The sequence below is a fragment of the Panthera pardus genome, unplaced genomic scaffold, assembly GCF_024362965.1.
Source record: "Panthera pardus isolate Hobbes unplaced genomic scaffold, ASM2436296v1 HiC_scaffold_8, whole genome shotgun sequence".
In the NCBI taxonomy this organism is placed as follows: Eukaryota; Metazoa; Chordata; class Mammalia; order Carnivora; family Felidae; genus Panthera; species Panthera pardus.
This window is the reverse complement of record NW_026527013.1, coordinates 82231434-82259274: the sequence shown is the minus strand read 5'-3', so window position 1 is coordinate 82259274 and position 27841 is coordinate 82231434. Positions and strand designations below refer to the sequence as shown.

The 27841-nt window shown below is 42.7% G+C and overlaps 1 protein-coding gene, 1 long non-coding RNA gene and 1 pseudogene across 14 annotated transcripts in view; 2 read left to right on the top strand and 1 right to left on the bottom strand.

Annotated features, from left to right (window-relative positions):
- Positions 1 to 18006, top strand: part of MAGI2 (membrane associated guanylate kinase, WW and PDZ domain containing 2) — a 1325358-nt gene extending 1307352 nt beyond the window's left edge. For 9 of the 12 annotated variants that reach the window (XM_053897620.1, XM_053897618.1, XM_053897619.1 and 6 more), the window contains one exon: positions 15063 to 18006. In XM_053897620.1, the coding sequence (XP_053753595.1) occupies positions 15063 to 15736 (674 nt within the window). In that variant the 3' untranslated portion in view covers positions 15737 to 18006. The remainder of the gene's footprint in view (positions 1 to 15062) is intronic. The other 3 variants (XM_019451319.2, XM_019451321.2, XM_019451320.2) reach the window with 2 other exon arrangements.
- Positions 2417 to 4044, top strand: LOC109268160 (60S ribosomal protein L13a-like; annotated as a pseudogene).
- LOC109268164 (uncharacterized) lies at positions 9829 to 24544 on the bottom strand. 2 transcript variants are annotated; one of them, XR_008420413.1, is made up of 4 exons: positions 24226 to 24544; positions 19032 to 19179; positions 13407 to 13560; positions 9829 to 9975 (listed from the first exon to the last, which is right to left on the bottom strand). It is a non-coding gene; the product is annotated as an uncharacterized LOC109268164 (long non-coding RNA). The 2 variants fall into 2 exon arrangements; XR_002080504.2 differs by lacking the exon at positions 24226 to 24544 and having other exon boundaries at positions 19032 to 19313.
- Between the last annotated feature and the right edge of the window lie 3297 nt (positions 24545 to 27841).

Here is a 27841-nt window from a genome sequence, read left to right as displayed (position 1 = left end):
TTCTCAGGTGCTTTGTTGTGCAATTTGAATGACAGAATGCATGCACGACATTTAGCATTAAGAGTAAATGCCCAGCAAATGTTAGCTGGATTTTTTGTTTGTTTTGTTTGTTTATTATTATCGCTATTATTTACAAGTGCTTACTATGTGCCCCAAAATGGTAGATACTCACTTAGCTTTTACAAAAGTTTGGGTGATTTTAATTTTCACAACAGATATCTAAGGTAGATAATGTATCATTTGGGTGCAGAGAAGTTGGGTCATTTGCCCAAAGCTACACGGCTAGTCAGTAGTAAAGCTAAAATACAAATCTATGCTGCCTCAACTCTAGATTTCAATTCTCTTTCCTGTCTCCCATGTTCATGAATCCTGACATTACAAAGTCCGACTCAGACTCTCCAGTGAGTCTCCAACACCTGCTGAATGACCTCCATGTTCCTCTGCATGTCCTTCAAATGAGGAAGCTCATTGTCACTTCATCTCAGGTCACCCTACAGCTCACGTCCTGGGTTTGCACCGTGGGAGTCTATCTGGAGTCCCCTCCAGTGCCAAGCACACAGGAATGAGGGTGTGAATGTGTGAATGCAGGGAAGTCCAAATTGTGGGGCTCACTCTGGAATATACTGAAAAGTTTAATTTGGGGTATGTGAAAGTGAAAGATTTGGGTTTTCTCTCTCTTCACATTAGGCAAGAAGTAGGCATGATTCAAAGCAGAAGAGAAGCAACGACTTGAAAAAAAAGGCTAATTATTGAAGAAATAGGGGATGACATTGCTGCTAATAATAAAATTTTAATCGATCTAGTTTTCACTTCAAGACCATTTGCTCAGGGAGGCCTCCCTGAACTCCTAAATGAGGTTAGCACCCCATTAAATGCTTCTGTAGCACCCTTTACTTTTTAAAAAACTTTTCTTTTGATGATCCATCACATTTGAAATCATTTGTTCTATATCTACTTCATATAACAAGCTTTGTAAGGCCAAGAATGTCATCTTGTTCATGCTGAATTCCCAGCAGTCGACACAGTTGCTTGGCACAGAGTAGATAATTGAATAAATATTCATTTACAGCAAGATTAATAGTATTTCTCAGCCAAAGAGTGATCATGCTTCTGCTTGCCAATACCAATAAGAGAAAAGGAAATTTGATTTACTTATAAAAGAATCTAAAACAACATGATACTCTGATCAAAGCAACATGCAGTTAGTTAAGTGTTAGTTCAAGTATAATTCCTTTGTCAGTATCAGTGAATGACTCAACCTGTTAGATAAGGAGGAAGATCCTCCCTATCACCCTCCTGCTTAAAAGCTTCCCAACTCTCTTTCCGGTGAAGTTCTCCCCAACCTGCTCTCCCAGCTATCTCTTCTTCTGCTATCCCAGACACCCCTCACCATTCCCACAATCCACCCAGCACTTGCTGATCCCACTTTCTGGGATAGTCTTCTCTATTTCTGTGTCTATGCTCCCTTTAAACTCAAACTAAAGCCCTCTCCACGTCCCAAATACAGAACAATTGATTCTCATGTGCCCACCCCACAGCACTCCGTACTTGCCCCTGGAAGTCCAGAATTCTGAAATTGTACACGATGAGTTCCTGGAGTCACTAATCATGTCTTGTTCATCTTCACATCTCCAGTGCCTAGCACACGCCTGCCTGAAGGTCAGCACATATTCTGATGAATAAAGACAAAAGAAAACCTCAGGTCCTCCTTGACTGTTCCTTTTCCCTCACACCCTATATCCACTCCATCAGCAGGGCCAGCCTACTCTGTCTTCAAAACATTTCATGAATCTAGCCCCTTCTCACCACCTGCCAAGCCTAGGCCACCATCATGTCCTGCCTGAGCGACCACAATAGCTTCCTGACTGATGTCTGGCTTCTGCCTGCAATTTATTTTGCACACAGCAGCCATGTTAGCCTTTTAAAATGTTCCCTAGGGTCGCCAGGGAGGCTCAGTTGGTTAAGTGTCCAACTCTTGATTTCAGCTCAGGTCATGATCTCACAGTTCATGGGATCCAGCACCATGTCAGGTTTTGTGCTGTCAGCATGGAGTCTGCTTGGAATTCTCTCTCTCTGCATCTTCCCCCGCTCATGCTCGCTCTCTCTCTCTCAAAATAAATAAACTTTAAAAAATAAATAAATAAAAATAAATAAATAGAATAAAATATCCCCCTTCATGAGACCATCCAATGGCCTCCAGAACACTTAGAATAAAATTCAAACTCCTCACTGAAGCCCCAATTGATCTTGCCTTTGCCCCCTCTGCCTCCACATCCTACTTACCATTCTGCCAACATGCCAAGCCTTGTCTTTGCACATGTTCCATCTGTCCCCACATGACTTGCTACCCAACATTCAATTCCCCTCTCAGTGTCACCTCATCAGATAGGCTTTCCCTGACCACCTTATCTAAAACAGTACCCCAGGAGACTTGGGTGGCTCAGTCCATTAAGTGTCTGACTTCAGCTCAGGTCATGATCTTGTGGTCTGTGAGTTCAAGCCCTGCGTTGGGCTCTGTGCTCAGAACCTGGAGCCTGCTTCAGATTCTGTGTCTCCCTCTCTCTCTGCCCTGCCCTGCTTGCACTCTCTCTCTCTCTCTCAAAAATAAATAAACATCAAAAAAATTAAAAATAAATAAATAAAATAAAATAGTACCCCATATCTCTCTACTTTCTCACGTTACCTTATTTTCTTGTGTTGTACTTATTATCAGGCTTATTATTACCTATTTATATATTAATTTTCTGTCTCTTTCACTATGATAGTAAGATCCATGAAGATAGAAATATTGCCATCTTCACAGCTGCCTTTTCAGTGCATAGACTTCCTCTATAATGTAAGTAGTAGGTGTCAACAAAAGTATGTTGAATGGAAGTTTTTAAAAAATTTGGAGGTATCCAAATGGAGGCATCTTCCAAAAATGGCAGAAAGGCAGGTCTCATGCTTGATGACTGAGGCTACCTCCTGGGCCTCTAGGTACCCGTCATGGCTCATCATTGTCAAGCAGGTACTGCTGGCTTGGAAGGTGGTGGTTGTCCACTGTGAGGACAATGAGCTTTTCTGGAAATTTCTATAGAAACAAGTTAAAATACCTGGCCTTCCTCAGCAAGTGTACGGACACCAACTGGTCCTGGGCCCCTACCACATCTTTGGGCGAACAGTAGAGACCTCTGCCCACCAGATGAAGAAGGCCAGGTGGCTCTGACCGCCTCAGGCTGTTGGACGGGAGCCCACCACCCTCTGACAAGAAAAAGTCAGTTGATGTTTACTGCTGCCCTGGAGACTGTGTCTCGTCCATAAAAGTTTGTCCATCTGGGATGCCTGGCTCACAACATTGGCTGGAAGTACCAAGAGGTGACAGCCACCCTGGACGAGGAGAGGAAAGAGAAGGCCAAGATTCGTTAGAACAGCTCATGAGGTTATGGAAACAAACCAAAAAGAAGATGGAGAAGAAACATGACCAATCTACAGAGACCCTCAAAACCCTATGACTCCCAGTCTGAACACAGTAAATATTGTTTATTCTTCATGCTGGGCCTGACCTGCCCTTCCTCCATTACCGCCCTGGGATTTGGGGGATCCAAGAGCTGCCATCCAGGGTTTAGAAGGCTGGGGACACAGAAAGGGCTTAGTCACCACTCCTATGTAAGAAAGACCTCTCTTTAAAAAGTCACTTTACACATCTGTAAGATCTGTGAAGGCATAATTTGTCTGTGACCTACTTGTTTATGAGACAGTTTTAGAAGATCAATAGCAGGAACAACCATAGTTACTTCAGTTTCAGTATTTGCAAACATGAGCTGGAAAACTGTAATTGGAGGGGACTCTGCATTGTGAGTGAGGCATCTGTTTGAAACTAACTTCTCAAGTGGTTGCACACAATACTCTGCAGCTGCTAGAATATGGGAAGGTGCTTGCGGGGGAGTGTGAGCCTGGTGTGGTCCAAAGGTATTCATCATCGTGCATAGGCTGGGAAGACCTAGAACCAAGAGGCTACAAGCATTGCCCTTGCTGCTTCCCTGTATTTTGTGATCAGAAATGAGTAAGTTGGTTTTTTTTCATAATTTTCTTTTTTTTTTAATTTAAATTTTATTTTTTTAATTTACATCCAAATTAGCATATAGTGCAACAATGATTTCAGGAGTAAATTCTTTAATGAGGTTATGGTTATAATATTATAGGTTATTATTATAATAATATTATAATATTAATATATTAATTAATTAATTAATATATTAATATATAATTAATATAATATTAATATAATATAAAAATATAATATTATTATAATATTATTAAGGTTATTATTATTATAACCTTAACCTTAATGAGGTTAAGGTTATAATATTCCTTATATTGTACATATATACAATGGAGTATTACTTGGCAATCAAAAAGAATGAAATCTTGCCATTTGCAACTACGTGGATGGAACAAGAGGGTATTATGCTAAGTGAAATTAGAGAAAGACAAATATCATATGACTTCACTCATATGAGGACTTTAAGGCACAGAACAGATGAACATAAGGGAAGGGAAGCAAAAATGATATGAAAACAAGGAGGGAGACAAACGTAAGCGACTCATAAATATGGAGAAAAAACAGAGGGTTACTGGAGGGGTTGTGGGAGGGGGGATGGGCTAAATGGGTAAGAGGCATTAAGGAATCTACTCCTGAAATCATTGTTGCACTATATGTTAACTAACTTGGATGTAAATTAAAAAAATACATTAAGAAAGAAAGGAAGAAAGAAAGAATGAAAGAAAGAAAAGGAAAGAAAAGAAAAAGATCCTTAAAAAAATTGAGGTATAATTTACAAAGAGTAAAATTTGCCCTTTTCAGTATACAGTTCCACTCGTTTTGAAAAATCCATACGGCTATATAATCACTATCATAAGCAAGATACAGAGCAGTTCCAGCATCCCCCACAATTTTCCCATTCTTTCCGTGGTAGCCTCTCCCCACCCCAAACTTCTAGAAACCTCTCATCAGTTTTCTGCCCCTTTAGTTTTAATATTTGAGAATGTCATATAAAGGGGATCATACAGAATATAAAATTTTGGAGCTGACATCTTTCATTTGGCATGACACAACTAAGATTCACTCATGCTGTTGGGCAGATAAATAGTTTGTTCCATTTCGTGGCTGAGACTATCCATCGTGCCACAGTGTGTTCATCCATTCACCAGATGATGGACCTTCAGGTTGTTTCTAGTTTTTGGTGAATAAGAATAAAGCCACTAAGCAAATTCACATACAGGTTTTTGTGTGGACCTAAGTTTTTATTTCACTTGTGTGGATACCTCAGAGCAGGATTGCGGAGTGGTAGGGTAACTAAATGTTTCACTTTTTAAGAAACTGCTAAGCTGTTTTCCCAAGTGGCACTGTTCCACTTCTCATTTCCAACAGAATCATGTGACGGTTCTGGTGGCTCCACATCCTTGCCAGTTATTTTCAGGTTGTTGTTTGGTTTTGGTTTTCACTTTAGCCATGTTAATAGATGTGTAGTGGTATTTCACCGTAGTTTTAATTTGCATTTTGCTATTGGGGATGTTGAGCATCATCCTATGTGCTGATTTGCCATTCAAATATCACCTTTAGTGAAGTGAAAATTCAAATCTTTTGCCCTTTCTAAAAATTGGGTTTAACTATTAATACAATGGCCGATATGTATATAGACATCCATTTATGTATTGTTTCCTTTGATCACAGCCCTGGGAGGGAAGCAGGGCAGATGTTATTCCTTAACTCTCAGTTTTCCAGTTCCCTGAGAAATTGAGGCTAGAATGGTTAAATGACTTGCCCAAGTTCACACCAAGTGGCAGTACGAGGGTTTGAGCCTGGCCTGTCACTGATACTCCTTCCTCCACTAACTGCTGACTTATCCTTCCTGAGGGCTGGGAGGGCCACTGCTGGCTCAGTGGGACTGTGAACTGTCAGCTGAGGCTCTGGCTGAGTAAACCAGCACCAGCCAAATTATGGAAAGGTAGTTTGTGCTTGCCAGCTGTGGTACAGACACTTCCATCCCCTTTCTCCAGCAAAACTTCCCTGTGCTTTGTCTCCCTTCTCTGGAGTCCAACTCCCAGCTACTAACATGTAGAAAAAAAAAAAAAAAATCTATCACAGAAATCTTCCCTGACTCTCTCCTCTTCCCACTCCTGCTTGGGGAGTTTTGCATTTTAACAGGGGCTTTGGGAGACACCTCTTCTTCATGTAGTGATTTTCAAACTGTCTATTGGAGCTTCAAGTTTCCCAAGAAAGGGCCTAAAGACCAGTTCAGGTGTGATAGTTACCAGAGGGCAGGTGGGTGGGGGATGGGTGGAATAGGGGATGGGGATTAAGGAGTGCAGAAGAGGGTTTTATTACCAAGAAACCCCACAAAAACAAATAGCCCAGCACAGGTGGGAGGTGGGTGAATGGCAAGAGGCTTTGGATCCACCTCACCTAACCAAAGTGGTTCCATTTTTATTTGTTTACATAGTGGGTTTCATTTAAGATTTTATTTGAAAAGAAGAATGTGTTGCTCTCCAAAACATCCATAAAATAAACAAACCAACATATTTTTCATATATCCCGGAATGCAGATATTTTACTAATTGAGAGTGATTCCTGAGCATCCCCACATTCCCAGGTCAATGTGAGTCATCAAGATTTTCCCTCATTGAAAAACAGAACTGAGTTTCCTAATCTGTTCTCCATGACACACTTCTGATAGGTTACATCAAGATATCAACTCCTTTTGGCCCTGGGGGCATATAGAAGGGCTTGGCTGATGTTTTCAGACCTTGATCATTTCCATCTGTTTACTCTAATGCACTAAATAATATATTTTTCTACGTGTGTCCTGATGTGGAAAAAGTTAGAAAGCACCAAAATGGAATAGTGGCTTGGGCTTGGGCTCTGGAGTTATGTAGTCAGGTGTCCTGATTCTCACTTACCAGCTGAGTGGTCCTGGAAAATTGACTAAGGTATCTAAACCTCAGTTTCCTCATCTGTAAAGTGGGGATAATAGCACCATATTGCTCAGGACCATTGTGAGGATGAAAAGATACTCTATGTGGCACACAGGGCACAGTTCCTGTTACAGATGAAGCACTCAGTAAACAGTAGCTCCATTATCAATAGCCCCTTCAGCCCTGGAGGTCAAGTTTGCCACAGGAGTACTGCTGCTCTTAAAATGAGTATAAATGTGAAGCAGCAGTAACCAAATAGGGTCACGATTTTTAAAGTTATTGATGTTTCTAACACCTCGTTTGCATCTCTCTGGTAAGAAAGATGAAACAAATACATGTTTGAATGCCATTAACAATGCCTCAGGAAGCAATGCTTCAGAAAGAGCAGAAGCAAAGTAAAATAATTAATGTGTTCAGAAGTTTTTTAAAGGCACATTTTTCTTTGTATTTTGTTACAAAAAGCAATCGCCTTAGTGATAGTTGAACAGATCCAAATGAACCATTATGGTTTGGACACATCTTTAAAAGATTTTTCTTTTGAACACCAAATGACTTCACATTACTGTCCTTTGATCTACTGTAATCATTTTTTATATTTTCCTATAATATTCTAAAATACAAGAGACTGTAGTTCAGTATAGCCACATCAGTATCCTCTAACCCAGCCAACTGTAGGTTGCAATAGGAAAGGTTTTCATAAGAAGAAGGAACACTTACCAAATCCATGGATCTCTTTGCAAAATGATTTTATTCATTTGAGCAGTAAAAGTATGTCTCAAACTGACCCAGTGTTTTCCAATATCTAGTGGGAGTATTTTCAATTCAGTCCAGGTCAAAGTGTGACACTGTGAGGGTCTTTTTTGAAGTATGTAGTATTATCCCTGCTCTTAAGAAATCTAATTTCATTATCTTCCAATTCTAGCTCATATTTCCAGCATTTCCACAAATCAACACCTTAACTATGGTGCCCACCCTTCTGTGTCCAAGGTTCAAACACAAATGGCATTTCAGAGTCTCCATTTGGAAGAACGATGGATTTGCCTCTGACAGACTCACTTGAGATAGAAGTTTCTCTGCTACTGCCCCAGAAGAAGAGATGAGCCCCATTTCACAATCAAAATAGAGGATAGCAAAGGAGTCTAGTGATAGTGTTTCAGCTGAGTTTATAGACTACCACCCAACTGAGAAAGTCATTCAACAACCTGCTCCATTCCTGACCAGCTAGGTAGCCTGGAACAGGCTTGTATGTTTACTTGTATGTAAAACGTACAAGTTTGCATGTGGGTAAATATATTAGAAGAGTGATGTATCTAGGAAGCACCTCACTCAATGTTCCCTGTTGCTGTTATGAGTCATACAATAGTGGTAATACTATTGTGACTTTCCTGAACACTAATCCAAAAGGCAGCCATTAGCTCTGCATACCTGCCCTGTGTTGGGAGGAGGAGAGAAGTGTGGGAACCAATCAGCCCAAAGCTGGAAACACTAGGGCTATTAGGTGAGGTGTGGGGCAGGAGACAAGCCCTCCTTCCTCTGCAGCAATCCCTGGCTCCTTTCTATGGTGTCTCCCTCACCCTTCTGCACAGGATAAAATTAACTCTTCCTTGATTTCCTTACATTTTCTTCTCCTGCACAATTTTTTTTTTTTTTTTTTTTTTTTTGCCGGAGATAAGAACCACCTAGGAAAACCAGTAGTGCAGATACTTATTTTTTTAATGTTTATTTCTGAGACAGAGACAGAGCATGAGTCGGGGAGGGGCAGAGAGAGAGGGAGACACAGAATCAGAAGCAGGCTCCAGGCTCTGAGCTGTCAGCACAGAGCCCAACACGGGACTCCAACTCACAAACCGTGAGATCATGACCTGAGCTGAAGTCAGTCGCTCAACTGACTGAGCCACCCAGGCACCCCTGCAGATACTTATTTATGGCAATAAGTAGTCTCTTCCTAGTGGGTCACTTCTCTGGTTACCGTCACTTGAGTTATATTCCATAAAAGAAACAAGCTGTTGAAACACAGTAGATGAGGTTTTTTTGTTTGCTTGTTTTTTTAATCTCAGGCACATGAAGTGCAATACAACATTTTATTTGTCAATATTGCTGGGTTCCTACAAGATAAAGTCAAGAGATCACACATCTTTTAACTCAAAGATAACAGTATGTGTATCAGTGTGTGTATGATTTGTGTACATATATACTAATAATATGTAATTACATATTAATCAGTCTATTTTGTTAAGTATTTATTTATTAGAGTGAGAGAGAAAGAGTGGGGGAGGGGCAGAGAGAAAGAGAAAGAAAGAAAGAGAGAATCCAAAGCCCACACGGGGCTCGATCTCATGAAGCACAAAATCAGAACCTGAGCCAAAATCAAGAGTCAGTCTGCTTAACCAACTGAGCCACACAGGCACCCCTAATCAGTCTATTTTCTAGGAGAGATCCAAAGTGACTGGAACCAACAATAAGAAGGGGAAGAAACTTAATCCTAACTTAGGATGGGGACCTGCATATGCCCCCCAATAGAGTGTGAGCTATTGAGGGTCCGTCTTGCCTGTGGTTCATCTGAACATTCACTGGCATAGTGAGTAATGACTCCCCAGAGATAAAGCTCCTTTAAGCAACATCATCATGGCTGAGAAGATTAACAAGGGAAAGAACATCTGTTAAAAGTCAGGAGAACTAAACTGCCTGTTCTCCATCCAGAGCTTCTCTATGTCTCTTTAGTTTAGAACTAAACTGAGATAGAGCTTCTCTATCTCTCTCCATCCCAGGGACCACTGATGAAAGCCAAGAACTCTTCCTAGTGCCCTTTCTGTGGCTGCCGTCCTCCCTCTGCACTCCTGCCCCAAACTTACTGATTTCCCTTCCCACTTCAAATACACACTAGCAATTCACCACCATCCTCCCCCTCTGAAAACTGATAAAAGTCATAGACACAAACCTTTTTTTGCTGATTATCCTCTAAATGAAGATCTTCTCTGAAGTATTTGCTCAAGTAGGCATCTGGTTTCAAGTCTTCCATTTCTGTGTGTGGAACAGGTTGATTTGTTCATCAAATATTCACTGAGCCTTTATCACTGTGTCAAACACTAGTAATTCCCACTGTGATAAACAAGACCAAGGTGGCCATTGCCCTCGTGAAGATTTGCCACCTAGTAGTTGAAACTGATATTAATCAAATAAGCAGGCAGATATATAATTACAAATTATAATTACTATTAGGAAATAAAAGCAAGATCCTCTTGAGGACAGCACAATATCTACCTTGGATTGGGTCCTCTAGGGTGATATTTAAGTGACCTAAAGAATAAAAAAGAACTCACCATGTGAATAGTTGGGGGGAGAACCTTCTGGGCAGAAGAATCAGTAATGATATCCCAGAATAGAGAAGGCGCTTGGTGCATTTAGGAACTGAACGAAGACCAGTGTGGGTGGAGAATAGAAAATAAATGGGGATGAAGCTGAGGAGTCTGGCAGGGGCCAGATCACGCAGGCTTTTGTGGGTTATGATATTAATTTTGCATTTTCATCTAACAGCATTGAGAATCCACTGAAGTTTTAAGCAAAGGAATGACATGGTCTACTTTGTGTCGCAAAGAGATTCTTGTGGGTGCTGTATGGAGAATAATTAGTAGTAGGCGAGACTGGAAGTAAAGAGAAGAGTGGATTACGGGAGTAGCCCTGTGAGAAACAGTGGCTTGGAACGTACATCCTTGGTTATGGGAACTAGGTTAGTTGTCCTGAGCTCTGAGCTCAGGAGAGGGTGTGTATCCTACACTTCTCTTGTCTGAACAGCACTGAAATTCATTTTTGAATTCTCTGTCTTCAACAGTATTGCCAAGGGGTTATGAAAGAGGTCCACACTACGGTCTTTTTTTTTTTTTTTAAGTTCTTGTTAATGTTTATTTATTTTTGAGAGACAGAGTGTGAATGGGGGAGGGGCAGAGAGAAAGGGAGACACAGAATCCAAAACAGGCTCGAGGGTCTGAGCTGTCAGCACAGAGACTGATGCAGGGCTGGAACCCACGAACCATGAAATCATGACCTGAGCCAAAGTCAGGCACTTAACCGACTGAGCTACCCAGGCACGCCCATGGCTGTTTTTAACTGTGTTTATCTTGGGCAGCCCACACTGGTTGCAGTCCTTCTAGGGAGTGCCCTAAATCTTGACCTCAGGTGGTGAGAGTCCAAGTATACTTGAAGATAAGACTGATAAGACTTGTGGGTGGATTGTATTTGTGAGGTGAGGGAGAGAAAGGAATCAGGCATGACTCCAGGGGATAGTTGTGCCACTCACCAAGATGGGGAAATGAGGAAAGAGTGCAGAATAGGCTTGGGGAGAAAAGATTTCCACTTTTGACCTGTTAAATGTAGATGCCAGTGAATGATCCGAGTGGAGACAGCAAATAGACAGGTGGACACACCAGCCCAGAGCTCGTAGCATAGAGCTCAGCAGAAACATTCAGGAGTATTGCTGTTGTATAAAAGCCACATGAATAGAGGAGAATAGCTAGGAGACACTATAAAGAAAGAAAATGACCTAAGACCAACCCCTGAGGAATGCCAACATTTAGAGGTCAAGTAAAAGAAGAGGAAATTGAGAAGGAACTGCCAAAGAGAGAGTCTAAACAACAGGAGAACAGAGTGTCATGGGAGCCCAGAGTTGGCTTTGTTTCTGGCAGTGAAATGTGGTGAGATAAAGCATTAAGATGAATACAGAGAGATGGCCTCTGGACTTGCCAATAGAAAGATCACTGGTGACCTGGACAAGAGCAGGTAGAGGAAGTCAGGTTGGAATAAGAGGCTTTTTCCTTTCTGATTTCAGCCCATTGGGCTGGGAACACTGTTTGGACAATGGGGCTGCAGAAACTCCCGCAGGCCCACATGGCTGATTTTGTCTTCCTAGGATGCATCTCTGTTATTTCCAGTTCTGGTTAGAACATCTCAGACAGGAAGAATGTGGGCAGCTCATCTTCCTGGGCATCGACTCAGCAAATGAACACAATCACATGCTTTAGGCGGTGGCCGGGTTGGAGAAAAAAAAAGAAGGGGGAAGGAGCCAGGAGGAAAATAAGGTTTGAAGGAAGCAGAACAAAATATGGTTGCTTCTTCTGGTTATTGTGTATCAAGATTTCATGAAAACTGGAGTTTGAAATGTTAGAGTAGGACTCTTCCTGACCACCAGGGTTCCTGTCACCCGGATGAGGCCGGTGAAAGGGCACGGTGGGGGAGGGGCTGTCTGCTGCCCTTGGCGCTTATACACAGCTTTGCAGGCTCCTGCCTCGTGCAGACACCTCATGGCTAGTATTCAGATGGAGAATTCTTGTCCAGAAAAATGAAAACTATTAAGCCACTTATACAAATGTCCATCCTTTAAGTCATTTTATGTTAAGATCTAGTTCATTTTAATTTCTGACTAATACTCGCAGTCAGTAGTAGCTTGGAATATTTTAGCATGTAGTTTCTCCCACTAAGAATTTAATGATCTATAAACAAACACTTGAGAAATCTTTTTATCATAAGAGGTATTCTTTTGTGCTTTGTATTTTGAATGATTTCACCTTCTAGTTTATTATCACAAGTAAGATGTTCAGAAATAAATGCTAAGTATTCTGTTCAGTGAGGGGGTCTAGTCCCTGTTGGTCAGCAGTGGCCATTGAGCATGTCCATTTCACATGCTTTGATCCTATTTGCAAGGCAAGATGTTAGGAAAATTTTCTAAGTGCAAAAGAGGAAAGAAACCCAACATTTTACTCTTGGCTGACCCATTTTGTCATCTTGGTCAAATTACTTAACCTCTCTCTGCTCCAATTCCTCCTTCAGGAAATGCTGTGAATAATATCAGCCTCCCTGTATCTCACAGTAATTCAAGGCCAGCTAATTGACTCTGCCACAGTGATGGAATTGGCCCAGGTGGGGGTGGGAGGAATGGTGGAGAAAGATATTAAAAGTGAACTATCATTATCACGGTCCAAGCTAGAGATTACCATTGCACAACGACACTCTAGTTAGGCCTTTTGGAAACCACTTTTAACTCTTTCAGGCAATATCTTCCTGTATGATGGAATTGCCACGGACTATCATTTGCTCTAACGGTTTCATTTTCAGACGCTACCCCAGCCAGAATCAGAACATACTCCAATTTTCAATGAAAACATTTGCATTTGAGGATTTTAGAATATTCCTCGAGGTAGCCAAGTCTACCCGGGGCAGAGCAACACAGCACATGGGAATCACAGCATATGGGAATGGCTGATTTACTGGCACTTACTCAAAACGTCACCTGCTGTATACTAGTTAATGCGGCCCAGTTTGTAAGTGGGTCACAACTGGGACATCTAAGAAAAATCTGACTCAACTATGTGTATAAAATCGTTATAGTCCTCCCATTGCAAAGTGATTTTCCCTTTGAAAGTGCAAGTCTCATCTCTGTGAGGTAAACATTTCATCCTTACCTTATAAAGGGAGAAAACGAGGCTCAGAGAGATCAAGTAGTTGATCTCAAACCCCATCTTGGTAAATGCCAGAGGCAGGATTAGATTCCAGGTTTTCCCATGCTTTTCCAGGACTTTTTGCTTTTTACTCATGTGAACATGATAATGGATATGTCTATGAAAAGAAGGAAGAGAATATTATGCCCTAAAATACTCCATTCAAATTTCACATCAAAGGAGAAACTTTTTATAACTGACTTGATATTGTACAGGTGACCAGAATTTCTGGAACTATCAACCCCACTGCCTTTATCTTCTCCTTATCTCTTTATAAATCAGCATCAAAGGTACCAGATAAGAATTCTCAAATTTTAAAGTAGACCCTTGACATTCACAGATTAAGTCTGAATAAGAGCCTCTAATTGTCTGTGACACATAATGTTCCTGTGGTGGGAATCTGACCCACAGGCACTGAGGCTGGTATGTGGGACAGAATCTCTGGGGCTAGTGAAGAGCCTCTCCTGCCACCCACCATTCAGATTTCAATGTGGTCTCCTTGTTCCCACTCATGACGGTGTACCTGTTCTGTGGAGAAAACTTACACCCTAGAAAGACAGTCCAAAATCTGAGGATTTCCAAAGGTTTGGGGGACATACTCCTAACAAACATCCAAGGATCACTGTATTGGATTTTCCTGCTTTAATTTTGCTTTAGTGGTCAGAAACTTTAGTGCTCATAGTAGTAACTAACTCATCCCAGATTCCTAACACATCTGTCCTCCTACTTGGCCTCTGACCTTTAAAAAAAAAAATCGTTTCTCATTTTTATCATTCTATTTTGTATGTGTGTTGTTATAAATGTCTCAAGTCCTTTCTCAAAGTAGGGAGATCTTAAACCCCAAATAAATGTTGAAACTAGGCTTCCTAGAAAGAAAGAATTTCTCTAAATCTGGCCCTGCTATAATGTCAGGATTATTCAAAAGAATTAAGGACTGTGATTTCCAAAAGACAACAGTAAATTTTTTTTGATGAATTTATCCAAATTCCAAGAGCATCTGGTGGTAGCTAATTATGCTTTGAGTGACACCTAACGGTTGAAAGTCACTGTCCCAACTTCTTCCAGAGGATTCAGACCAGTGTTTCTCAAAGCTTGGTTCTCAGACCATCTTCAGAATCATCCGGTGCCTGTTAAAAATGCAGAGAAATTACTGGGCCCCAAGCTACGGAATTCTCTGGGACTAGCCACCTGGGAATCTGTATTTTTCACAACTACCCCAGGTGATTCAGATGTGTAACTCGAGTTTGAGAACCACTGATACTCTAGTTGCCAAGCCAGATATCCACACGGGGCTGTCAGACCTGAAGGCACCCCAGGAAGCTAGAAGGGGCCAAGGCGGAGGGACGGATCAGGCCCGACCTTAGTTAGCAATGACCTCCCTGATCCATCAATGAGGGAAGGAGGTGGGGTAGATGAGTCGGGGAACACAGAACCCCCGGGGATACGGCCGGCTGCCCCGTTGGCAGTGAGGGTGGGAACGGCGGTGGCTTGGGACCTTGAAAGCAGTCGCCCCTGGCCGCCTGCTCTCGTCCCTAAGGTAGAGAGAGAGAGAGAGAGGTCGCGGGAGCGTGGAAAGGCTGCGAGGCGCGCCTCCTAACGCCTGTGCTTCCTGTCCCACAGACGAACCCAACTGCTGGAGTTCTCCCGCTGCCGCCTCCCCAGGTCTGCCGGAAGTAGGCGTCTCCCTCGAAGACGTCCTCTCTCCATTCTCTCCATCACATCCAGCCCCACCCTCCGACCCTTCCCACCAGATAGGCCCAGACCCAACTTGGGATATCAAAAGGGAACACGACGTTAGGAAACCAAAGGAGCTTTCAGCCGGCGGCCAGAAGAAGCAGCGCCTCGGGGAGCAGAGGGAGCGCTCGGCCAGCCCGCAGAGGGCCGCTCGGCCGAGGCTCGAGGAGGCGCCAGGCGGCCAGGGGCGGCCCGAGGCCGGCAGGCCCTCCTCGGAGGCCAGGGCGCCCGGGCCCGCGGCGGCGGACGCGGCGGACGCGGCGCGGGCCGGCGGGAAGGAGGGGCCCCGCGCCGCGGTGGGCCCCGAGCTCGGCCGGCGCGAAGGCCCCGGGGCTGCGCCCGCGTTCGCGGGCCCGGGCCGTGGCGGTGGCGCGGAGCGCCCGGGCGCGCGGGAGGCCGAGGGCAGGGCGGGCGCGCGCGCGGGGCCCCGGCAGGGCGCGCGGCCCCCGGGGGGCGCCCCCGCGCGCAAAGCCGCCGTCGCGCCGGGGCCTTGGAAAGTGCCCGGCTCCGACAAGCTGCCGGGCGTCCTGAAGCCCGGCGCCTCGGCTGCGGGCAGATGAGCCGCGCGGCAGCAGCCCGCCGCCCCGCCTCGACGCCTGCAGGCCTTTCTTCTTAGGTTCCGTCTCACGGCGTTTTAATTTATTTTCACTGTCACACGCATAGATCCACGAGGCACCAAGGCCTGGGAGCATCGACGTGAAGTCCCACGTGTCCAACGAGCATGGGCCGTACAGCGTCCACGCGCAGACCTAAACTGATCCTAAAGCCCCTGGTTCCATTTTGGGGGCTTTGGCAGCTATGGAAGAACCAAAATAACGTGAAGAACATCACAGAGAGACAGTGCAGTGTAGCTTTAGTAAAAAGAAAAAAAGAAAAAAAAATTACCCCCACTGCATGAAGGATTTGGATGCCATCCAAACTTTATATCAAGAAACTGGACAAGTTAAGAGCAATCACAAACTGGAATATCGCCTTAAAAATCAAACTGCACGGAGCAAGCTGAAACTGAGACAAGATTATATCTTTTAATTGATCTAAAGAGTTGTAAATAAATTGTTCTCGACATATCTAGACAGGGGTTAAAAGGTTTCTTTGAAACATTCAGAACTGTTCACCCATGACCTGTTTCCATGGCTCACTCGTGGCATCCATCACCGGTATTAGCTGCAACGTTCCCTGCGTACTGCAGGACGAGTTAGAAATCTAGTGAATTCATTGGTGTGATGCCATTTTTACTGCCATTTCTGTGATCAAATCATATTTCTGTACATTTTCAGTGATAGGAAAAAAAAGGTTTGAAAATTGTATCTTAGGGAACAGATTGCCATAAGTCAGAATTTTGCAGTTTAGCTCAGAGATCTTAATTGGTTTTCATCTAAAATACGCATTTTATAATTGAAGGACCACAATTTGTTTAATCAAGATTGGCAACGCTGCAGTTCCTTTATGAAAAGGCTTTCCTATTGTCTCAGGCTAGCAGAGATAGTAGCTTCTTTGACAGCAGTGTTATTTTTCACTTATTTTATTGTCTTTTTAATCCTCTTTCCATTGCTTCATTTTCACTTTGATAGAGCAGAGACAAAGTGTTTCTCCTGTATTTCTCAGATTATAATGAATCCCTGATATTAAAAAATCATTATGACCAATTTATTTTCATCAAAGAATGTGAACCTTTTAGCATTCTTTTCTGCTTATTGTTCTTTAGTCTTTCTCCTTTTATTTTCATTTGGTTTGCTTTCTTGTCTTTGTATTCTTTGTCATTTTTTAATTTCTTTAGCAACCTCTAGGTGTTTCCGTTTATCTTCATCAATCTATGGTTGATTCCCTAGTAAAATTCTTTTTTCCCTGCCGTTTTAATATTTCTTTGTAAAATGTTACCCTCAGTTAATTATCCATTGGTACTGATTTGTAGCTACACATATTAAAAAGGCAAAATGTTTCTGAGGGCAGTTTCTCTTTAATTTGTCCTGAATGAATGAGGCTGCATCCTTCCCATATTCTGCCCCTTACAGGAGTTCAAATGCAAATAAGCCTCACCTCCCTGCACTTGTAGTCAAATAAGTAAAACGGGAGATCAGGTCCATCACACGGGGTCACACATAATAGCCTCCCTCAGCTGACTCTTTCCGTCTCTGTAAATTGCAGTAACCTGAGCACTAGCCATTTAATTTCCATCAGGCATAGGAGTAGTTTCGTTGTTTGACAAGAAGAGAATATGGTTGAAAGCCTCAAGTGAAGAATCTTGCAGCTTGTAAAAGCAATTTCCAAAAATGGAATCCATTCAACATAAACAAAAGCACAAACACATGTAGCAGTTTACAATACTTTGGGTTTAATCTCAATTAGTCTTTCTCCCCTGGACTAGAAATCCAGTATAGTTTGCCATTAATTTATTGAATCTGGTTTTGGACAATGCTTCTGTAGTGTAGCTGCACGTCCCAGTACTGTATCCTCTGACCTTTATTTTTCATGTGTTACAAAAGGATAAAAAAAAGTTGAGATTACGCTTGCATAAATTCTAATTTGCACAGTTCACAGCTACTACTCGTGCAGTAATTGCTTTATGCGGCTGTAATCCATAACCTGTGAAGACAGCACATCATCTAAATCCCATTCCAAATAATATATCTGTGTAGTGTTAGCTGTGAATTTACCCTGTACAGCTGTATCTCTATAAATATAATTCCATGTATTAATAGTCACAGAAAGACTGTAAGTGAGCAACTATTTTTATGAAACGCACCACTATGGATAAATTAACTTTTACAGAAATCTTGTTTACTGTATGATATTCTAAAACACTGTCAAATAAAATATATATCCAAAAATCTTTTCTTTTTCCAACTATGTAGGCTGTGTGTTAATTTTAAGTCAGTAATTACTGGGGGTTAATTTTTTTTAAACTGCAGTTTTCATAGATTTTTTTAGAGTGTAATTTTAATGCCCCCAAACAGGACTCCTTTTTCAAACCTGAACCTAAATGTAGTGGAATTATACAGAAAAAAAAAAGAAAAAAACTGTTGACTTTATTTGCCCAAGTAAATGGAGAGTTTTCTCAAAGACTCTCTAGTTGGTACTTGTCTGTCAGCTAACTACACCATCCGTGAACTGGCAGTATGTTTCCGTTGCTTGCTACACTGATTGATACTGAGCCCTTTTTTTTTCAAAAAGGATGTCAGGTATCAATCAACAATATATCCCATCACATGTTTTCCTTTTAATTCTGAAATTTTTTCATGTAAAATCCAGAGAAGTTTATGTAGAAGTCAACATTTAGTGAACAGTAGTGTAGAAGTCCAGATGCCCTCTGCAGTTTATTGCAGAGCATACGCTAGGGAGAGACGTCTACGGGGTTATGGGAGGACTGCAACGCGGCCACCACAGAGATCACAATCCAGAGAAGCAGTTAGCAATCCCAATCCTGTTGGGACCTCCCAGTGATGTCACTAGGAGGCCTAAAACTCCCAAACTGACTGCTTTTACTTCACTGTTAATTTTTTAAAAATTAAACGTGTCACTTTTAGAAAAGGGAAGAAGCTGACACCAAGTGTGAAATCAAGCACAAAAGTTAAGGCATTTGTAATAAATATGTGTCATTCATAAAATGAACGAATCTAAGAAGGCAAGCACAAGCTGAAAAATCAAAAGACGTCTAAAACAATGTAGTTAACAAAACAGGTTGCACGTATTAATGATACACAGCTAATTACCATTTTAAAAGAAAAAAAATACAAAAGTCATTAGAAGTAATTAGGACATTGGAAAGATTAGAAATCAGAGACCAAAGGGATTAGGACAGGGACAGAGCAGGACGACATTGAGAGGCAAGGCACCAGGCCTGGACAAGGGCCTTACCATGAATCAAATGGCTCCAAGGTCAGGCAGGAAATATGAAAAAATGAAGAGAACCAGGTGGGGACTGGGCCAATGGACAAACATGTCCCTCCTCTAAAGCTGTCACTTTTGTCAGGTCTAAGTCCACCGTAGAATAGCCTTTTGGTTTCTTAAGGAAAGAAAAAAAAAATCAGCTATTTATTTGCAATTTTGTGGTTTTTATAGTTTGACAAGTTTAATGCACATTTTTAACAAACACTGAACCAGAAGACAAAACACTACCACAACAAGCCATCTGCAGACCCAGTCTGGCCCACAGCCCACCAATTTGCAGCCTCTTTCTTGGAAGAATGGCCAGACTTTCAGCAGAGAACCCCTCGCTTGCTTTTATCAGGGTCTGATTCACCTTCCAAGCAGTGCATCATACAGACCCCAGGGATGGAAAAGCGTGTGGCTCGTAAGTCCGTACGTGCCTGGAATAGCTTCAAATGTGTATTCAAAGCGTGAGGCCCTCCGCCAGAAACCTGATAGCTGTTCTTGCACTGGAGGTGGATTTGCTGTGAAGAAACTAGAGCTTGCAAGAGCCCTGAAGCCATTTGAAATTTTCTATTCTTTCTTGGTGAGTTTGCCCCAAACCATGTAAGCTGGGGGCTATCCAAAGGTGAATCTCCCCCACCCTAGTGATATTACTCTTTTTCAGGTCAAACTCATGGCAAAATCAAATGACCTAATTGCTGAAGAACTTGGACTTAACCAAGATTCTTTTTCAGACAACCACAGTGCCAGACAGGATGCCTGTAAAATCACAAGAGTGCTTTCTGAGGCTAAGAATAGTAAGGGTCCTAAGTCTAATGATGAGTTCTGCATTGTGTCTAGTTCATTTGGGGCACCAATTAAATGTGTAAAGATTATGGTTATGATTATTGGTGGTAAAAGCTGGGTGGAAAGCATTTGAGTATAAACAATGGAGCAACATCGCAGAATTAAACCAACCCCTTGCTGGGCATTTGGTGGCATATTTCACCTAAACAGCTCAGTTATCAGGGATTTCATAAAAACTTAAGTGTGTCCTGCCACTCAGGGGAGGGGAACTGGCGACCACACATGAGCATCATCTGTGTTTTCTAATAGCTTGGTGGGATCTTTGCTTCTGATGAAACTGCCTCTCCAAGAGTGATTTCATTTGGAAAAACCTGGCAATCTTGTGATGCAACAAAGTGACCTTTGACTTTCTTTCTTCAGTGGAAGGTAAATTTACTAAAACCCTAACAAGGTGTATCTGTGTGAAGGGAAATTGAACCCCCTCTGTGGTTTCATCCCAGGTCAACTGCCTTCACGTGGAGAAGCACACATTCCTGGGATACAAAGAGACTTTTTAGGGGGTACGTAGGCAGGGACAGCTTAAATGAAATTCATTTTCAGATATTCAACTTCTATTTTTATGCATTTCAAACCTGAGGATGGCCAGTTCCCCACTGCCATCTGCCCAGTGCAAGGACCCTTTGAATTAGAGAAGCAGGATGAGCCTGTCATCTGCCCTGCCTTTCACTCTGGTACATTACCTAGGGGTGTAGAAACAAAGAGACAATTGGAGAAAGCAGCCCTCCTGAAGAAGAATCGAGAGATCAAAGTAGAGAGCCTCGGTAAGAAATATTCAAGTGGGCAATGGCTTCCTTCATCCAGAAGCCCTGGTAGGGTTCCTGTCTAAAACTTAGCACTCAAAAAAAAAAACAAAAACAAAAACAAAAACAAAAACAAACTTAGCAGTCACATTTATTTGAATTTTAAAATAAAGTCGGACTTTTTCTGATTGAACGTGTGATGGCTATTTGTCTGGCTTGACCACAATGACTGGCTTTGCCCCTTGGATTATGTGGCAGGTATTTTCCATAAATTAATGAGTTGAATATGCAAATGCAAGGTTTAAATAAACATCTATGACGCATGCAAACAAGAGAACATACAGCCTTTGCAATAATTTGTGAAAAAATGTGGCTGTTAACTTTAAAATGAAATGGGATGTAGAATTTTATAAAATTATTTCGGGAGCTACATGTGCTAAAAGGGGCCCTCCTTAAGACAAACCTACTTAACTCCGTTTCACAAAAGTTTATAAATAGCGTGGAGTGTCTACTATATATAAAACACTACCGGTGAACAGAACACAGCCTCTATTCTCATGTTGCCTGTCATCTAGTTAGGAGACCAAGACTATTAACACAAGACGAAATGGGTGTGTGACATGGGAATGCCGGATCCAGTAGGATGTGGGAATAGTAGGAGGCAGAAGTCATCCTGGATACGTGGCATTTTAGTTGGGTTTGAGGGTGGATAGGATTTCAAGAGGCAGATGCGGTGGAAGGGAGAGATCAACATGAGCAAAGTCAGAGTTAAGAAACTTTGAGATACGTTAGAGAAACCATGAACTGTTTATTTTGACCAAGACTGTGGGGTGTGTGTGTGTGTGTGTGTGTGTGTGTGTGTGTGTGTGTGTTTGAGAGAGAGAGAGAGAGAGAAACAGAGGAAGGGAGGGAGGAAGGGAAGAGATTAAACAGAGGTAGGTTCAAGCAGATAACAAATGCCATTAGGAACAGTGGGGAATTATTAAAGGTTTCTGGGCAGAGAAAAGATAAAACCAGCACCTGGCTATGGAAGGAGGTCCTGGCAGTCCTGTCCAGGGTGAAGCAGAGATGAGGGATACTGGCAGGCACTAATATCAGGTGAGAGATAAGAAGCCCTGAGCACCCAGAATGGAGGGGAGAGATAGGGCTCTAGAGGAGGGAGAACAAACAGACCTCAGAATTATTGGATACAAAGTCAGGGACAGTCACAGGCTCCAAGCCTGAGTGAAAAAGAAAATGAGAGGAGGACTAGATCTAGAAGGGACATCATTACATTTTTTTGATATGTAAACTGTGAGGGGCTCTCAGGTCACCCAGATGGAAATACTTACCCAGCCAATAATCATAGACCAAAAAGATGGACATGCTCCAAAGAGAATAAAGTTCAGATGAGAGACTGAGACTAGGATAAACATTTGGGGACCAACTCTGGGGAGTCCCTTGCTGGGACTGATTCCCAGAGATTCTGATGTAATTGGCTAGGATGGGACCATTTGGGAGGGAAAACGTCCTATGCATTATAAATACAGCCACATAACTGTCAGATGCAAAGAATGCCTTGTTACAGAAAGCAAGGATTCTGGAAAGATTTGACTTCTGTCTAAAGTCCAGGAGCCACTGGGAAAGATATGAATCAATTTATGCTTCCAGTCCTTAACAAGAGAATGAAAGTGAGCTGCAGGCCGTTCAGCTGCACAGAACATGGAGAAAATCACAGAAGAGATACTTCAAAACCAATAGTCCTGTATGCCACACTTTTCACATGTGAAAGATTAGCAGGGGTCATAGAACTCAGCGGCATACTTCCAATTACTTCTGTGTTATGTCTTATTAATAGGAATCCCTGGATTCTTGCTTCTTGATCTGGATTAGCAACTCTGAGATGCCCTTAGCTGTAACTCAAAGCAGGCTAATGTGGGCAAAGGAGCAGCTACAAGACAAAGAAGATAGGTAGATAGATAGGTAGATAATATATATAGATACACTCACACATGTACACACACATACAGACTTGCATATGAACACAGGCATACACAGACATATACCCAGGACCTCCAATTTCAATATTTTTATTGTGACAAAATAACTTATACACCCCAAAATACATAAAAACCTATTAATAGCTTACTCAATTTTAAAGCAGGCACATGCTTAATCATCTCAAGACTGAGAAAGAGTCAGGGACTCTGACTTGAGCCTGGCATACAGTAAATATTTGCTAAACATACACTTTTTTACTCGTGTTATTATTAATTGAGGGATATGTAAACATTTTCAGTGGTGTTCTGGGATTCTCATTCAATAGCTATTAGGTGTTAGCCATGTGCCAGGCACAGTGCAGAGGTCTGAGACTGTAACCAGGAACTAGGCAGGCACTACCCACCCCACAGAAAGCTTACAGTGTTTTAACCACCAGGAAGCTAAGCGTTTCACATGCAAAGTGTGAGGGGCTCTCAGGTCACCCAGAAGCAAATATTCCTCCAGCCAATAATCATAGACTAAAGATGGAGATACTCCATCAGACTGGCTTGATGTTACTTGAGCACCACTCTGGATAAAGGCTAGTTTCATGTAATAAGAGCTACAAAGAAGCAGGGAAGGGGCCAGAGGCAGGTCCAGTGGGGGGCAGGGGTGGGAGGTGTGCTGGTTGAGAGGGGTGCCTGGAAAATGGCTGCTGAGCTAAGAGTGTGAGTGGGCTCGGGTGTCAGATGGGAACAGTGGTGGCAGGAGCTGCACAGAAGAGTCTGAGTCTCAGGGAACAAGGTGACCAATTTGTCCCAGTTTGCCAAGGACGGTCCTGGTTTTAATTTTTTTTAAGTTTGTTTATTTATTTTGAGAGAGAGTGTGCGTGCATGTGTGTGTGAGCAGGGGAGGGGCCGAGAGAGAGAAAGGGAGAGAGAGAATCCCAAGTAGGCTCCACACTGTCAGCACAGAGCCCTATGAGGGGCTTGAACCCATGACCCGTGAAATCATGACCTGAGCCGAAATAGAGTCAGCCACTTAACTGACTGAGCCACCCAGGCACCTATGGTCCTGGTTTTAAAACTGTGAGTCAGTATCCAAGCAAACCCCTCAGGCCCAGCAAGCCAGGATGGAAGGTCATGTGGCCAGGGCTGACAAATCTGAGGGTCCTACAGGAGCCAGTCACATGAAGTACCGGGGAGGACGAGAACCGGCCAACAGGAGGCCAGAGAGCCATGGAATCCAGAACTCCCAGGGCCTAATAGGCCTTAGTCAGGATTTGAGCCTCCATTCCAAAGGCAGCAGGAGGCTACTTTTGGGTTTTCACTGGGCAGAACAACCTGTTCCTGTACATAACATGCTGGTCTGGAGTGGAGACCACCCTGTGCTCCCTACTTCCTGCTCTCTCCCTTGACTTTTAATTCTCTGTCCCTTCCTTTCTATCCTCTGCAGGAGGTTTCACCCCCCACCCCCACCCCCAGGCTGCTGACACTGAGCTCAGTCTTCTGGAACTTCTGTCTCAGGCAGATGATGCCAGCCTTTCTTGGAGGACTCAGGAGCCCTTGCCGGTGCATTTGCAAATCTGACAAGAACTTTCCTGTATGATCAGTACACAGACTCACAACTCTTACCTTATAGGTCCTCCATTGTTTCCTCCATCATCAAAGTGTGGACTGAAGATTCAGCTCATGTTTCTATAATTAATCCTCATGATGCCTAACATAGAATAGGCACTCAGAATAGTTGCTGAAAATGGGATATATTTTTTTAAAAATTGGCCTCATCTCTAAATCCAATATAGTTTATCTTGAATAAGAACGGCTGTCAACATAGTAACTGGCCCTGACTAGTCAGAGTGGACAGTTTGCAATTTATCTCACATTTTTTTGCTGCTGTTTCTACAAAATACTGATAGAATGGCTTGATGATGTTATTTGAGCACCACTTGGGATAAAGGCTAGCCTCTGCAACTCACCCAAGTGATGTATTCAAAATAAGTTGATGTAACTATTTCCCCTTGACTTTCTCTTGCTCAGTTCAGGCCCAGACTCATCCCAAAGCCAGCAGGGCTTGAGCAGGACCTGGCTGTAGCTGTTATTTCTGGAAAGTCAGGTCAGGGCCAGAGCAACAATGATATGGCAGGCCTTCTTGTTCCAGCCATCCTTGCTCAAAATGCAGGGAGGGACTTTCCACTAATATCCTTGGCTAAACTCTAGCACAATGTGTCCAGCTGGTCAGCGTTCTTTAGATGAACTTGGCCTCCTCACTGTAAATGTTTGCTGGAAGCATGCAAAAGGCCCCTGTGGATTTTGGCCTTGTACTGGTCCAGACTCCCTCTGCCTCTCTGCTCCAATTCTAGCTCTTCATAATCACACACACACACACACACACACACACACACACACACACACACAAACCACCACCACCACCACCACCACCAATCCCATTTGACTACCTGCCAAGGCTCCTGTTATTCATGTCTAGCAACCTTTGAGTGACTGCACTTTCAGCTGAGCTGGTCCAGCCAACCTTGGCCCTTCAGCCTACACCAGGGCCCTGATACTCACCCACTGGCCCCTTGTTTAATAGACTCTACCTGAGATCCCTATACTGACCCCTCAGGATTAAAGACCCTCTTGGTCTACTCTCCACTAACCTTTCCTCCAGAAGGTGGTCGTCCACAACCATCCCAAACCTTATTTTTGCTCTCCGATTTTAATCTGAGCCAACAAATACAAAAACCAAGACTTTTTTTGTTTTGTTTTGTTTTTCTTAACCATTGCTATTTTCAAGGAGCTAATGGTATGAGGGCTTGGTAGTGTTTTAAAGTAGAGTTAGGTAGGGATCTCTTAAAACATGAAGGAGTAATCTGGAACACACACACACATATACCAAGGAGGGGTGGGGACAGCTGGGGGTGATTTTGTTCTGAACTAGTTGGCCAAGATGTTTTCAAACAGAAGCAGTGAATTGTGTGAACCACTTCCAGAAGACCAGCTGCTGTCCAAAAAGGCACCTGTTCCACAGGTAACAAGTCAGGAGTTGCTGACTGAAGAAGTAGATTTTCTTTATTTAGTGATTTGGAGACCCATGTTCCTTTTATTCTATGGTTCCACCATCCCCTAAAGCCTCGCTTCTGAAAAGTAGTCTGAGCATCAGCAGCACTGCCATCTCTAGGGGCCTGTTAGAAATGCAAGATCTCGGGCCCTGCTATAGATCTACTCTACTAGCCCTGCATTTTCAGCAGATCCCCAGGTGTGGGTGAATCATGTGCACAGAAGTTTGAGAAGCCCTTCTCTGGAACTTCAGAGCCCTCTGCACCATAAAGCAAAAAGGGAAAGAGGGCATGGAGTGAATACAGCCTGTCCTTTGCTTAAAGTCTCAGCCTACAAATGACAAGTCACTCCAAATCCCATTCCATTGGTGAGACCTAGTCACATGGCCACAGCTGGACACAAGGGAAATATAGTTCCTGACTGGGCAGCTATCTGGCAGCTACCACTCCACATCATGGAATGGGAAAGATAGATATTGGTGGACAAACAGACATCTCTGATGCTCATACCTCTTCAATGAGCAGGTGGCCAAAGGGGAAACACTACTTTGACAGCAGATACCGGGGCCTACATCAGGCCACGTACCACATGTCTAGGCAGAGGAGAAGCAAGCAGGTCTCTATTAAGGGAGAACTCATGATGGGGGGAGTTTCAAAAGTGAATATGTAGGCCCTCACAAGTGCAGAAGTCACAATGAAGGGACTGCAAAGAGGAGCAGTAACAAATAATGAGGAAATTAGCATTTAGTTAGCATGAGCTGTGTGCCCAGCACTTTTGCATATATTGTCCAGTTTTATCCTTACAGTAACATTGTATGTTCATAATCTCCCCACTTCTACAAAACTGCTCTTGTTAAGGCCACACTATCTTGAAAACAAAATATGGGTTGGTAGAGGGTGGGGGAGGTAAGGAGGGGATGGGCTACTTGGGTGACGGATACCAAGGAGGGCACTGGGTGTTGAACCCAAGTAATGAATCACTGAATTCTACTCCTGAAACCAATATTGCACTGTATGTTAACTAAAGTTTAAATTAAAAAAAAAAAAGAAAAAGGAAGAAAAAAAAAAAAAAGGCACACTATCTCATTCCAAGACATACTGTAAAGGTAGGCAGCATGTCTCAACTTTGGCACAATTAATATTTTGGACTGGATAATTTTTTGTGGTGGGAGGCTGTCCTGTGCATTGTAGGATGCTTAGGAACATCCCTGACCTCTCCCCACCAATTATGACAAAAAAAATTGTTTCCAGACACTGTCAAATACCCTGGGGCATGGTGGGACAGCCGGCAGGAACAAAATTGTCCCCACTTGAGAACCGCTGAGCTACAATAATCAAAACAGTAAGGTATTGGCAAATGACAGACAAATAGATGAATGAAACAGACTAGAGAGTCCAACAATACATCCACACATATACAATCAATTAATTTTCAGCAAAGGCTCAATGGCAATTTAAAGGAGACAGAATAGTCTTTTCAACAGTCACATGCAAAAAAATACTGTACTTTAAAGCATACCTCACACTGTATACAGAATTTAACTCAAAATGGATCATAGATCTAACTGTAAAATCTAAAAATTTAAAAGACATTTTAAAAATAGAAAAAAAAAGTCACAGATTGGTAGAAAATAGTTGTAAAACAAAAATTTCATAAAGGAGTTGTATACTGAATATATGTTTTTTAAAGTTTTTTTTAAGTTTATTTGAGAGAGAGAGTGTGCATGGGAGGGGCAGAGAGAGAGGGAGAAAGAGTGAATCCCAAGCAGGTTCTGCACTGTCAGCTCAAGGACCCCAATGTGGGGCTTGAACCCGTGAACCTGTGAGATCATGACCTGAGCCGAAATCAAGTCAGATGCTCAACTGAATGAGTCTCCCAGGCATCCCTATTTATTTTTTTTTTATTATTGGATTTTCAGATTTTAAAAAATGTTTCTTTCTTTCTTTCTTTCTTTCTTTCTTTCTTTCTTTCTTTCTTTCTTTCTTTTTTTGAGAGAGAGAGAAGGTGAGTGGGGAGTGCGAGGGAGAGAGAATCCCAAGAAGGCTTCTCCTTGTCAGTGCAGAGTCCAACGAGGGACTCAATCTCACAAATTGTAAGATCATGACCAGAGCCAAAATCAAGAGTTGGACACGTAACCAACTGAGCCACCCAGGCACCTCTATACTGAATATATATATATTTTTAAGTCTGA